Source organism: Panicum virgatum, chromosome 9K, assembly GCF_016808335.1.
Source record: "Panicum virgatum strain AP13 chromosome 9K, P.virgatum_v5, whole genome shotgun sequence".
NCBI classification, from domain to species: Eukaryota; Viridiplantae; Streptophyta; class Magnoliopsida; order Poales; family Poaceae; genus Panicum; species Panicum virgatum.
Genome location: NC_053144.1, coordinates 3,778,266 through 3,793,529, shown reverse-complemented (window position 1 = coordinate 3,793,529; position 15,264 = coordinate 3,778,266). Strand labels below are relative to the sequence as shown.

General features: G+C 48.1%; 1 protein-coding gene across 1 annotated transcript; it reads left to right on the top strand.

Annotated features, from left to right (window-relative positions):
- Nucleotides 1–621: 621 nt before the first annotated feature.
- On the top strand, nt 622–3,927 carry LOC120649436. The gene is made up of 2 exons (XM_039926228.1): nt 622–2,055; nt 3,649–3,927. Exon 1 carries the CDS (start codon nt 745–747, stop codon nt 2,017–2,019), a length of 1,275 nt encoding a protein of 424 aa, XP_039782162.1. The 5' UTR covers nt 622–744; the 3' UTR covers nt 2,020–2,055; nt 3,649–3,927.
- Nucleotides 3,928–15,264: the final 11,337 nt, after the last annotated feature.

The window sequence follows — 15,264 nt, the reverse complement described above, 5'->3', positions numbered from 1 at the left end:
CCACAAGTTCCTTCTCCGTTGTTGCATAGTTGAGCCGGGGTCCGGCCAATATCTTACTGGCATAGAGTATAGTATAATATTGCTTATTTCTGCACTGATCCAGCACTGCACTGACATCGTAATTACTTGCATCGCACATAATCTTGATAGAGACTAGGTTGGAAGATTTTACTGTCTCACTGATGGAGTCTTGAAAGTCTTGAAATATATATTATACATGAATGACTCTTTGATTTTGGTTCCAAACTCGCTTCATCAGTTTGGATGTCAACTATATTTTGAATTAAGCATTCTAGATTGTTAGTATTTGAATTGGATTCAATGAGTGGTATTTGTAATGCACTGAAATTTTTTTTTACAGGATGTACTACACGGCCACGAACTTGTAGAAAAAAACTTTCCACTTACGTCGCGTAACCCGCCACGCCGAACGCGCTCCACTTACACGAACACGCCTGGGCCATATTGGGCCTACCAAAATGTTTGTAGGCCCATTTTAAGCTCCGTGGGCGGACCAAAATCCGGAATCCGATGGGTTTCCATGGCGGTGGCGCGTACGACACCGACTCGAGCATTTTTTCATTAAATAAATATAAACAAAAAAAATTCAGGATCAGCCTCCGCCGCTCCCACATACTTTCCCTTGCGGCCTTGCCCTCGAGGCCTCGACTTCGTGTTTGCGGGTGCCCTTTCCCTTCGAAGCAAAACCCCATCCTATTCCCCCAAATCCCTAGATCTCCTTCCATGCCGCCGCCTACGGAGATGCGCGGCGGCCCGCCGCCGGTCGTGGGCCACCGGTCGGGGTTGCTATTCGATCCCCGCATCAAGGCATCAGGAGAAGACGACCCCGCCGCCACCGCGGCGGCCACCTCCACCACGAGCAACGGCCTGGAGATCCGCCTCTCCGCCTGCCTCGCCTGCCCCCCTGCGATGTCCTATGTGCGCATGCGCACCGACGAGCGGCCGGTCAAGGTTCCCAACGTCGTGGCGGCCCACGGCGACCTCCTCCTCATCCATATGGCCATCCCTTGCGACGGTCCCTTCTACTGCGAGGTTGACTGGTTCGTCTACAGGGCCGATCCCGCGCGCCCATGGCTCCGTCGCATTCCCTGCGATCGCATTCTATCGCGCCCCGCTGGCATCATCTCCCTCGGCGACGAATTCGTCGTCGCGGAACTGCAGCTAATTCGTACCTTTGAAGGCCTTGATCGGGCGGCGCTCGCTGAAGGCCGCTCTGTGGACGTCAAGGGCCTCCCGATGCTGGAACTGCCCTACCTCTTCCGCTACTCGTCTGCCACCGACCTGTGCGAGCACAAGCCGCTCGCCATGCCCTACGACGGCGATGCTCTCAAGCCCTTCGAGTGGTTCACGGACAAAGTGTTGGCCGCCGACGGATCGGTGATGTACTGGGTCGACCTCCACCGCGGCATACTGCATTGCGATGTCGCTGCTGACTGCCCTGAGCTCTGCTTCATCCGCCTGCCGGAGATCGAAATCTGGAAGGATATCGTTGATCAACGATGCACATTCCCAGAGGTAAACCGCACTGTTGGCATATGCAAGGGCCTCGTCAAGTTTGTCGATGTCGACAATGGCCGCTTTGAAACCCGAAGACTGAAGACCAGGTTCACAGTCACCACCTGGGTTCTCAATAAGATAAAGATGCCAGCGGAGTGGATGAAGGTTGCTGTCCTCCAGGTGAACGATGAGCTCTGGACGCTCCCAAACTTCCGGGACTCACCGCTTCCTCGGTCAGCACCGCTGTGCCCAATGGTGAGCGCCAAAGATGTTCGTCTTTTCCACTTCATTCTGGCGGAGGATAAGCACTATCGTTGTCAGGACTGGATGATCACATTCAACATGCATAAGAAGCTGCTGCATTCGTACGAGTGCCGTTACAATCCTCCAGGTGATCATTGTGATCTGTCTGTAGTCCCTGCCAATCCTTCAGCAAGTAACATCAAGCCAGGGGAGATGATTCCCTATCCACTTTTCGGTAAAAAGCATCAAGTCAGATAAGATCAACCAGAAAACCAACATGTGTTGCAAGCAAAGGTAATTAATTCCTCATGATAGCAAAATTGAATTACTGCTGATGCACAATGGAGCCAATTTCAGATAGTTTCACCAATCACCACTATAGGCTTGTTTTCCCAGTTTATCTGATGGAATATTTGCCGAACTAATAATTTTCCTGTTTCTATGATATAGTCTCCTAGGTTTGTAGCAAGGTCTATGAATGCCTCAACATATGCAAATTTAGACATTTTTCATTTTATTTAACATCTTGTGTGATATCTTGGGTTTAAGCTTTATTTGATTGCTCTTTGGGTGAATGTTTGTGTCCCAAGTTGTATTTTAAAAGCAGGCTGGGTGTGATCTTCCTTGGTTAAAATAGTAGTCTTGATTAATTGTTAAGTTAAGCATGGACCCTATTGTGCACATACCTTCATCCATGTACCTCTGTTTTTCCACTCACTCAACTTCATTCGAGAAATGCTATTAGAAATTGAGCATTTGCTCAGTTGTCATACAGCCCAGTTTACATGCCATGTGAGTGGGGCCTACATGTGAGCCTTTTGTAGTTACTGATCCAACACTTTTGTCATAGTATTGGTGATGTCAGATGACATCTTTTGCAATCCTAGCATTTGCTGTGAGATACATGTGATCCAATATAGGGATTACAAAGGTTCTGCGCACAAAGATTCAGGTTTGCACCCAAACTACCTAGTAGCATACTATGCTTTAGTGACTAGACAAACCTTTATCCCTGGAGATTTTATGTTGCAATGCTGGTATTGAGTTTTTTTTAAAAAAAAATCGATCCTGATAGGGGAAGATACATAAAGAAAAACTGATACCGTTGCTAATGATGATTTGAGCGTGATGGAGGGTATAGCTTAAGCAATGGCTGAAATTTGGGACAAGTTTTGATACCTCTTATCTGGGTACAACTTTCTTGCTCCTTAGATTGCACTCCAGATATTTTCCGCAAAGAACAAATAACACTGACTATTCGATGTGTTACCATGTCAAATAGCAAAATAAATCTGGAAGAGTTTTTCCTGGTATTCTTGAAAGTGGATGACACATCTGGTTCAGGGCTTGAATTGCTTAATACCTGGCCTTAATTACTTCTAATTATGGTGGATATGCTAAATGCTCAAAAACATGGCATCGTTAAATGATGTTGAATGAAGAAAGTGCTGTGCTAAGTTTGCAAAACCTTTTTTCTCAGAATGGTTCATCTAATGTCGGTTTAGATGAATTTTGTTCTGAACTAAAAAAAATGCTCTAAATGAATTTGTCAGGTGAGCCAATGTGTGTGGTGCAGATTCTCTTGAGTTTCTTAGAGGTGTCGAATATTATGCCAATGTTTTAATTGCCTATATAACTCTTTTTTACTATCCCAGTTACTAGCATTAGCTAAGAGAAGCATTTCAATGTTGAGATTACTAGATCAACTAATAGTACACAGAATGGTTGAATGATGTAGCAGAACATTGAGAAGCATATGCTAGATCAGATTGATGACTATGCATTTAGGGGTGCTCTTAGAAACAATCATCAATCAGTGTAATTCACGACTTGCTTGTTTGGCAACCATCATCGACCAGTGTAATTCATGACTTGATTGTTTGGCAGGTGGCGGATGATGCCCATGCCTCCTGCATGTCGTGCTATTGGCTAATGCTTCGGTCTTCTTTTGAATTATCACGTCAACAGTAGTCTTGGACTCGCCAATAATAACGACTATCTGATATTTAGGTTGTGCTGTTGCCTTTTAATGTATAATTAACTCGTTGCAATAAGGTACTCAGTTTTCATTTATCTGGTTGTATCTTACATTGCCTTTTAACTTAATGTATCATTAAGTCGTTGCAACAAGGTACTTTTTTTTATGAAACGTTGCAACAAGGTTCTTACCTCGGTTTCATTTAACGGTCACCATTGACAAGCCATGAAAGTTGATGAATCAATTTGTTTTATTCTAAAATGATCAAAATACCACTCGTCTAGAAAATTCAATCAATTTTTCATATTCTTCTAAGGAGTAAATTGTACTTCAGGTTATCAATCAAACTTATCTTGAAGTTTCACCTATATCTTTAAACTCTTAAATCGTGCATTTGGGTCTTATTAAGTCGCTCGTCTGAGGTTCCAAACACACCATGTGTGCTTTTGATGCTGATGTGGCATGACATGTGGAGCTGCACTACAAATATTTGCACAAAACCCTCTGCGTTCATTATCTTCTCCGATTTGGTCCTTTCTCTCCACCAAATCTCTCCCCCTTGCCCCCGCGGGGAGCTCGGCGGCCCCGCCTGCGCGGCCGCGGAGCTCGCGGCTCGTGCAGTTCCCCTACGACGCGGAGGCAGTTCTCCAAGGCGCCATCCAGGGCGCCGCCGCTCACCGCACCAGGGCGCCGCCACCTGGAGGCCCGCCGCTCGCCGGTCCAAGTCGCCGCCACCTTGAGGCCCATCGCTCGCCGCTCAGGTCGCCACCGCTCCTGGCGGCGAGACTCGAGAGCTGCTCGCTGCCACCCACCAGCGCCGCCACCCCCAAGCCTCGCGTCCTCGCCCTCCATTCCCGACCTAGGTGGCCAGGCCCTCCCTCCCACCCCCGACTGCATCCGACCCAGGCCGACCTCCACGTCCCACGTCTGGCCGCCTCCTCCCCGATCTGAAGCCGTCGTGTTCCCATCCAGGCCTTGGATGAGATCTCTATACGTCCCTCCCCTGAAGCTTGCCCGATGCACAGCTTGTGACTGGTTCTCTTTGCTCTCCTTGCTTCCAATACTGGGTGTTTAGTTGGCGAAAAAGTTTGTTTTTAGATACTGTAGCACGTTTCGTTGTTATTTGACAATTAATATCCAATTATAAATTAATTAACGTCATTAGATTCATCTCGTATGAATGAGTTAGACTGTGTAATTAGTTATTTTTTTAACTACATTTAATGCTCCATACATGTTTGAAAATTGGATGTGACGGATACTGCATAAACTTTTTTTTTGGAGCTAAACGCTAAGGTAACGTATCCATTTATTTCCTCTAGAATTTGTTGTATTGTTGGTCCTATATTAGCTATAATCTGATATGTACAATGTATTAGTGATATAGCTGTGATGCCTCGTTAATTTAATTATTTTACCTCAATTTCTGTTGCAATATTCACATGATATTATTTTGAAAGTGCTGATCTGCTGCCCTTTGTACATTGTATTTAAGATGCGTCGTTGAACAAGGACTGGACGAGCCAGCTGGTGGGAAGCTGCAGTCTAATTAAATGTAGCTAGTGCTTGCCCTTTGAGGCCTTATTTAATTTCCAAAAAAAATTCTACAGTACCTGTCACATCGAATCTTTGAACATATACATGGAACATTAAATGTAGTTAAAAATAATTAATTATACAATTTAACTGATTAGAACGAGATAAATTTTTTAAATCTAATTAACTCATTATTGGACATTAATTACCAAATAACAACAAAATGTGCAATACTACTCAAACTCAAACTTTTTCACCAACTAAACACATTATTAAAGCAAGAGTAATAGAAACGCCGGGTGCTAGCTGAGAGAACGCAAGGTCACACGCAAGCACGGAGTGGTGGTGGCGGACCCCATGTAGCAATCAATGTTCTGCAAAATTTAGTAGCAACGTGGAGGCGGAGGAGAGGCTTGAGCTGCCGAATAGTGCGTACGCTCGCTTCCGGTCGGCGACGAGCGAGTCGCCCGTTGTCTTCTTTCTCCAGCTTTTTCTTTCTTCCATGTAGGATGGAACTTATGTGTTCTTGTATTTTGCCTGTCTCGCTGACTTTATTATACTTGCTCTTATAGGAGGCTGCAATGTACGAATTTAGAGTTGCAAGGAATAACAGAAATGTACAGCTTCCCTGGATAAGAGATATCTCAGGGACACTAACCATCTAGGTCTTGGATTATCTTCTCGTGTGGGACTTGACGAGAGACGTGCAGGTAGTGGATGACCGAGCTGACAAAATTTGCTGGAAATGAACATAGGATAAACTCTACTCTACTTCCTCCGCCTACTTGGTTTTCTTTATCGGGCAGCATGCCCCCAACTGAGGGAGCGCTTCACAAGGCGCGTGCACCGGCTAATTAAGTGTAAGGTTTCGTTTGTCATAGCTTCACGAGCAACTTCACACGAAGCTATGCCAAATACTTTTTTTTTTGACTAACTTTAAGGTTGAAGCTATCCATGAAGCCAATGGCCCTGTTTGGATACCAGGGTTAGAGTTATAGTTGACTTTTTGGAGCCCATCTAACCCTAAAATATCCAAACATGAGGGTTAGAGTTAGTTAAATGCATCTAACTCACTAAAAAAAAAACTATTCCTCCAAAGAGTGCTTATTGGGGTTAGATTAAATGGGGCCTACCTTTTCTCTCCTCTCTCTCTTGCTAGAAAGAGGCCAAATGATTGGAAATGTTTATTTATTGTCAATCTAACCCTTCTATCCAAACACCTCTTTGATTAGAGTTAGTTCATAAATACTCATGAGTTAGATACTAACTCTAACTTCTAACTTAGTTAGAGTATCCAAACATGGCCAAAGTCTACATGACATAATAAAAAAAACACTAACACAGGAATAAAGTCTGGATGATTCGTCGAGGTGTGACTTACTACACATACTTCCTCCGTCCTAAAATAAAGAATATTTTAGTTTGTTCTAAGTCGAACTGTTCTAAGTTTGAAAAAAAGAGTGATAATATTTTGAATATTAAATAAGAATAATTAAATTTAATATGAAATATATTTTTATGGGGGACGCTATTTAACACCCTACGCGCTAAATAACTATTCAACGCGCCGGCCCCTTCCCCCCATGGCTCTTATTCCACTGGTGTGCAAGAATCTGTCCACAACCGGAAATTTTATCCGTGACCGGAAAATTGATTTCATAGCCGGAAAATATTCCTAACGTGAGACCCTTGCAGCAAACTGTTGAGACGTGGCCGGAAAACATTTCGTAACCGGAACTCGAGTCCCTGACCAGAAATCAATGACTGGTTCCAGCGACCAACAGGAAACAATAATGAATTGTGACAGGAAAAGGCGAGCCGTGACCAGAAATTTTGTCGTGACAGGAAATACTTGATGCTTTCATCTCGTGACAGGAAAATGTCGTGGAAACTGGAAAAAAGGCACATTTGTAGCCAGAATATAATTGAATCGAAAATAGTAAAAGCTCATTACTTTTGGTTTGAGATTAGAAAACATGTTTTGTTTACACAGTGATGACAAATCCATTCATAAATACTCCACATATATTTCATTGGTACAAGATCATGCTTGCAGATATTCACAGATGTACTAATCTGAAGAATCAAAATCTAATTTCCAGTTATGATTTTTAAATTTTCCAGTCACGCAGATCAATTTTCGGTTTGAACCTCCTAATTTTCCAGTTGCGGGATAGATGCTAGCTTTTTCTGGTTTGAAGAAGAATTTTCCGGTTTCGGGGTTACGTTTTTCCGGTTTCGGAGTTGATCCATGGCTCACACCAGTTTCAATGGGTGGTCAGTGTGCTAAATAAATTATTCAACACCCTGAGTGCCAAATAAGGAATATAATATTTTTATAATTTATTTATTATGTGTTAGATCTTATATCTCCTCTGTAAATTTGGTCACATTTAGACTATTTTAACTTAGAACAAAAAATATTTTACAATTAAGGACGGAAGAGCAGTAGGGAGCTAGGGATCCAAAAGCTTCACACATATCGTCATGTTTTCCTCCCTTTTTGTCATTCGTTTTTTCCTTTTTTTTTTTTGCGAAAGGCTCTTATCATTCGTGTAAGTAGGTCGAAGATTTACCCAAATTTTGTATTTTTCCCATATCAAGTGTAACATTCTAAAAATTCGCCAAGATAAATCACTCGCTAAAAATAATTTTCAAAACTTTTTTGTCGCTGAACTCGAATCATTTCAGAATCTTGTCCGAGCTCCTAATCTCTCAAAATCCTTCCTGGCGTTTCGCCGTCCAACACCGAATTAATCGCCGTCCCTTCTCTTTCTTTTCCTCGTCCCGTGTGTTGCGCTGCGTGTCACCCGACCGCCGCGCGTGCTCGATCGACCCCTCGGTCACCGCCGCGCGTGGTCGACCGTCGCCGCGAATCCCGCCGACCGCCGCTCTCTCTCATCCCTCTTTTCTTTTACCTTTCTTCTCCTTTTTCTTTTTTTTTTCTTTTTATCCTTTTCTTTTCTCACTCCTTCTCCTTTCTTCTCTTTCATTCCCCCTTCTCCCTATCCACGCGCGCCCCTGCTCCCTGCTCACGCACAGGCCCCCTTGTTCACCCACGCGCATCACGCGCACCCCGGATGCTCGCCGCGCCACCCGTCGTCCGGCACAGCGCCACCGTCAGCCGCTTGCGCCGTCCATCCTCTGTGCGTGCCGTGCCCCTGGCCGCCTCGTCGCGCGCACGCCCCGTCGTGGCAGCAGCGAGAGTTCTCGCGCTCGCCCGAGGAGCAGGGCCGACCACGCACGGAGCCACCTCCCTGGGCGCCGCCTCCCCCACTACGCGCCACCACCCACCCCTGCACGCCAACGCCCTCGACGCCTGTGCCGCTCCGCGACGCTCGCAAGCGGCCGAGCGCCATTAAAGCCACCTCGCCGACTCGCCGGCCGGCCACCACCGCGGGCCCCTCCTCCCCGCCCTCGCTGGTCTATAAAAGGGCCCCTCCGCGCAGCTCCCCACCTCCACGAACTCGCCCACCACAGCGCCCCCTCCCCAGCGCCGCTGCGCCGCCGCCCAGAGCGCCTCTGCCCGCCTCCCGCCGGCCCTCAAAGCCACACCTCCTCGCTCCATCCCAGCCCGAGGTGAGGACGGGAATCGGACCCCCTCGCTCTCCTCTCCCTTTTCCCCTCCCTCCTAGCCGCCTCCGTGCCCCAGGTCGCCGGAATCAGGGCCGCCGGCGCCCCTGTTCCCCCTCCCCTGTTCATGTGTCGTGGGGTAGAAGAAGAAGGGCACTTTTGCCCAAAGCCCCCTCCCCTTCTTCCTTTTCTTTTAAGAACCCCCGTCTCTCTATTCCTTTTGCCAAAGAAGCCCTCCCTTTTATTATTTTTTGAAACCAACCCTTCCACTATATGAAAACAATTATGAATAGGTCCCTGCCCATTTCCAGAGTAGCCCGAATATTTCCCAAAATTCTAATCAAGCCCTTTCACTCTCAAAACCATTTACAAATAGGCCCTCAAATCCTTATTTAACCTCTAAACCTCTCGTTAACCTGTCATTTCATGCGCCAAAGATCTTCCAATTGCCTCCAAATTCGACCACGCCATTTCTAATATAGTTTTGGCCGTGCCATTAGAAAATCACCTGAAAATATTATTCTTATCTCCATATCTTAATTTTCTCAGATTCGAGCTCGACGATAAAACCTTTATTTTTGTTTTCTTATTGTGTGTTTGTTTGTGTGCGCCATAGATACTGGTGTGAACGAGAGATAACCCGTCGAGGAGTTCGCTGAGCAGTACCGCGAGCTGGAGCCTGAAGAACCGTACCGCGAGCAGGAACTCCCGGAAGGATTCGAAGATGGCAAGTTCAATCTCATCCTTTGATTGCATATTTCGACCCAGTTTTATAAACACAACATATTGGCCTGTTTTACAAAATTGCATATGTTTTGACTGCTAAAAACATGGTTGGATAGCCACCCCTTGATTTGTTATAATCATTCCTTGACCACCTAAATTAATGTCTAATTATGATTTATTCTATTTGGATGTTAATCGCTGCTAGAGCGCCGCTTAGGACCCGGTACTCGTTTTATTACACTCAAAAATGGTTACAACATATTTTATAAAAGAGAAAATATGTGAGTATTGAGAAAAGGAAAGTTGGGTTATAAAAGAATAGAATGTTAAGATAGGATGGACGAATGGCATTTCTGTGTGAATTGTCATATTGGGGGCTCGTACCTTTGTGGTTGAGCAAGAAGATTGGAAGATATCCATCTTGTCACAATTAAGGACCGAGTTGATGTGTCATCTTGCCTAACTCAACTATCGTGCAAACCACTCAACTGTTGTATGTGGCAACGGCTTAGCATAAACCCCACTAGTTAGTCTGATAGCCATCAGGAGAGCTGAGAGCAACGGATGATCAAGGAGAAGGGATAAGGTCGTGGTGACTTATGCCCCGGCTAAACCTCAGTGATAGTTTGTCGGTACCCTGTACCAGGGATACCCACTTCTATTGCAACAAGGCAGGACTCACATAGTCATCTGTAACTAACGCCATAAGGGGTGGAGCTGCCGGGCCCCACGGGTCAGGCTCCTACCCCACCAGGCCAATGGCCCCGGACCTGCTCCCTGCTCTGGGACGGGTCCGGTGACGCCACATGTCCCAAGAGGAGGGGGAGCTCCGAACCAATGGCCGGGGGCCCGGACCCCCCATAGGGGTACGAGACCTCCCCGCGCTTGCCCAGACCTCCCATGCGCATAGAGCCCGCATACCGCCAGGGAGGTCCGGAGACTCCACGTGTCCCGCAGGTGCGGGACACGGGCACGAGTCTTCCACTGGAAGACTCGCCCACCTACCGCATTTAATGCGGATGGTTGAGGCGTGCTTTGCACCCGCTGCACGCGGGGCAACCTTTTTCAGGCCTCACTGTGGACCGCATATTACCAAGGTACACAGTGCAGCTGCCTGCGCCGCACCCACACAGAGCTCGTCTGCCACATTAATTGGATACGACGGCACGACACTTTTCCATCATGCCACCTACGCGGCAAGCTACACAGCCGTCCAGCTACGTGGCAGGCTACGCCCGGCGCTGTTTCGACAAGACAGCACCTGGACACGCCGGACGGAGGATTCCGGGAGTAGGCAAGGAAATCCAGGAGGAAGATCTCCTTCCCCTGCGACACTTAATGTATGAACAGTACTTAGTTTATACTATATTGTTGGGCCCACCTGTCGGGGACCAACGACCATGTACGCGCCTCCCTTGAGATATAAAAGGGAAGCGCCCACTGTACACGAGAGGGAGGTGGGACACAAGCTCTCCAGAGCACCCCAGACGCTCGCTGAACTCAGCTCCAAGCTCTTCCAAACCCAAGCAATACATCACACAGTGGACGTAGGGTATTACGCTCCGGCGGCCCGAACCACTCTAAATCTTCGTGTGTTCATCGTGTTTTTGAGCGAGATCGAACTATGACTAGCTAACCCCCGAGTACACACCCTCTGGCCTTAGACGGGTGTCTTCCGCCACCCGGTTGTGGTTTGTCACACCACGACATAGGTCAATGGCCCCTTGGTGGAGTCCGTGTTGGCTAGTTAGGCCTAGCTAAGGTGAGTAATGGATTGGTTGGGATCTGCACCGACACTAAGGTGATCGTGCTGTGTCGTGCTGTGGTACCCCACTTGTGGGTAAAGTTGCACACCTCTGCAGAGTTTAAAACGTATTCGAATAGCCGTGCCCACGGTATTGGGCGAGTTACGGTTTGGTCACACAACTAGCACTTCTTCTGGGATTGGTTGGGTTGGCGTGAGTGTTTTGGAAAAGTATCCGGCAGTTGTGCCGTGGGCTACTGCGGATGGGGAGTCCGGTAGCATTAAAACTTGGATCCTTTGGGTAGGATCAACCCCACTCAATATATGTTCAAGTAAAGAATTGCTTTAAGAAAACTCTTTTCAAAAATAAACCCATACATGTGTAAAATCTAACTTTACTGCAAATAAACATCAGCATGATCCTTGATTTATCCTGTGCATATCTGTGTTACCCCTCCGTGGATGGGGTTGGACTTGTTGAGTACTTTTGTACTCACCCGATATATATTTGTGATTTTTTTCTTCAGAAGAAGATCCGGACTTCGTTGTTGAAGACGTTGAGTAGAGGTTGCGTCCGCGCCCAACCCTGCCTGTGGTGTTGGTCCTCTGCAAGATGCTTCTGCTAGCGTATTACTATGAGCACGAGCTGGAGACCGTCTGGATCGTGCTTTGGTGTATCACCGTAGCTGTTTATTATTTATTATCATTTGTATCGAGTGTCCGCCTCCTCGGAGGTTTGTAGGGTGACTGAATCATCTGTTGAATAAATGCGTTATCTGTCTACTGAGACTAATATTTGTATCACATTTAGTCTCTACCTATGTGGGTACGCTTCATCAAGCCATACCTACCTTTTGAAAGAAAAGTACGAGGAATGACGCAGACCAATTGGAACGCTGGATCGAAGTCTGGAACAAACTGGTCTCGATGCCCGTTGCCATTTGCTCAAGGGAACCTTGAGAAAACGAAACCTGATGAGCAGATCACATTGTCCGCTGTCATGATCCAGTAACTGTCGTTAGCCGTTGTCACTGCCGTGGAATTCTTCGCCATTCCAGTTCCGCAAGTAGATTTAACTAGAAACACTAGCGCGGCTTTGCCGCGCCCACGTAGAGGACCAGCCCCAGGATGGCAACGACGTGGGAGATGAGGATAGAGTGGAGCCTAAATGCCTGCATTCATAATTTTTGAAAATAAAATGCCTCATTCATCTATTTAGCTGCTGACTCCTGCAGCTAAGAGTTGCAGCAGTAATTTGTATAGCTAAATTTTCACTGCAATAAGAAGTTATTGTACTATCATCATAACATACGAGATTCAGGGTAATGTGTCTCAACATTCAAGGAAAGGAAAAGTTCGTTTCAGAAGCTAAATATGTAACTGATTTTTTTTTGAAAAAAAATATTTGTTGCATTGCAGATCAAACCTGTGTCAGAATATAGGGAAAGAGCAGGTATATCTTACAAGTAGCGTTAACAACAGGAGCAGAAGCTCAATTTGCAATAATAGAACACATCACCTGGATAGTAAGGTTGTTTGCGAGACTGACACGAGGCTGAATCGCAGCCCAAGGTGTAGACTTGAATTTTTTCTAAGTAGAATTTAGCAACAGTTTCACTTCTAACTGTTGAGTACACAAAAGCTTGTAGTATTTGACTACGGAGTTTATGCCAAGGAAATGAAACACATTAGGAGAACAATATATATTACAATTACAGATCTAGCAATTTATCCAATTGGTACTGAAGACTCAGCAAGAGTTTTCTATTCTGCAGTATCCTTCCAGCATTGATGAGGTTCACATCACTGTCAGTTTAGGGGTGTTGTGGACTCATTTGTGGGCCGCACATATGAGAGAAGGAGGAAGAAAAATGCGTGAGAAGTGTTATGGGCCGATCTAGACCCACGAGTACTGTAGCACGTGCGTGAACAGTGCCAAATCCTATTTGATTAGGTTAATTTGGTTTATTAGGAAAGAGATAAGATGGATTGATTCGGTTAGGATATTGCTTAGGGGTCAAGTCATATTGCTTAGGGTCAAGTCAGTCGTCTCTATAAAAGAGACTATCTTGTATCAATGAAGAACAAGCAAGATTAGAACCAAATACTTCCCAGAGCCTCCAACGTGAGGGCGGGTAGCCTCTAATCCTGCTATCTACCATATCATCTGGTATCACGATCCTCCGATCCTGCGCCTCCAACCCCACCACCAACCCTAACCGCCATCTCGTGAACAGTACCCCCGTGGTACTGTAGCGCGGCAGCAGCCGTCCCTTCTTCTACAATCCTCTCAATCCCAACCCTAGCCGCCGCACTCTTGCCCTCGCAGCCGCCGGATCAGAGACTTCCTCACCCGGCGCCACCTCTGTCTGCCATGGCCGACGCCCAGGTTCCGGCGGACATTAGCACCAAGCTCGACGACCTCCTCCGCGCGGTCGAGCTCAACACCCATGAGATCGGCCAAGTCAAGAACCAGTATTCAGCACTGGACGTAGCCGTCAATCGGATCCAAACCCGGGTCCTGGAGAAGTTTCCCACAAACCAGTTCGAGGCCTCGGGATCTGATCCGCCATCCCCCCACCCATCGCCCACGCACAAGCTCAACCCGACTACTACGGCAAGGACGATCCGGCAATCTGGCTGCACAAATGCGAGCAGTGCTTCCAAGCCTATCGCACCCCGGAGGAGAACAAGACCTGGACGGCATCCTTCTACCTCCACGAGGCAGCCGCCCGATGGTACTTTCGGCTGGAGCGTAATCGCGGCGTTCCATCGTGGCCGGAGTTCGTTCAGGCCATCAACCGTCGCTTCGGGCCATCCATCCGCAGCAACCCCCTCGGCGAACTGGCCCAGCTCCGCCGGACGGGTACGGTCGACAACTTCATTGACCAGTTCCTCACTCAACTCGCCCGCTGCGACGACGTCTCCGAACGGCAGCAGACCGACCTGTTTATGGCCGGTTTGGGCGGCACACTGCAGATCGATGTGGAGATGCAGCACCCGGAGCACCTCGAGGACGCCATGAATCTCGCTCGGGTATACGAGCGGCGTTTGACTTCGATCGCCTCGGAGTCGCGATCTGCGTGGCGCCCTCCTCCCCGGGGTTCCAGATCATCGTCAGCAGCGGCGTCACCGGCCGCCCCAGCGTCCGTGGCGACCTCCCAGCATCAGCCGGCGCCCTCTGCGTCCACGGCCGTCCCTCCACCGCCGCCAGATCCTTCGCCAGCAACCCCGCCGTTTACACGCTTTCGGCGGCTGTCCGCAGAGGAGATGGACGATCGCCACACTCGCGGCCTGTGCTTCAACTGCCCCGAGAAGTTCGCTCCCGGGCACAACAAGGTGTGCAAGGGCAAGGGGGTCTACACCATTGAGATATCCAAAGACTCCCCCTGGAAGACGATGCCTCTGACAACGACTCTGAGCCGGCCGTCGAGGTGTCCATGTGCGCCATGACGGGCCTCGGCAGCACTGACACCTTCCTCCTCGAGACCGACATCGCAGGCGTCCCCTTCACCGCCCTGGTCGACTTGGGATCCACGCACACTTTCATGGCGTCATCCACAGCAGACCGCCTGGGCATATCTCCAGAGTCCTTGAGCGGCGTCCACGTCAAAGTAGCCAACGGCGTGCGGCTGCAGTCATCCGGGGTTTGCCGTGCGGTCCGCGTCATCATCGGCGGCGAACCCTTCAACATTGATGTCTTTGTCATCCCACTGGAGGGCTACGAGCTGGTCTTGGGGTACCGTTGGCTGCGCTCCCTCGGCTCCTTCAACTGGGACTGCGCGCGCCAGCGCCTATCTTTCTAGAACGGCGGCCGACGGGTGCGCCTCGTGGGCAAGGGCGCTCCTTCTAGACCGCGCCTTGCTGCGGCCGTGGCGGCGATCGACTACCTCCAGCTCCTCCTCGACTCGTTTGCCGACCTCTTCGAGCCGCCGATAACTCTCCC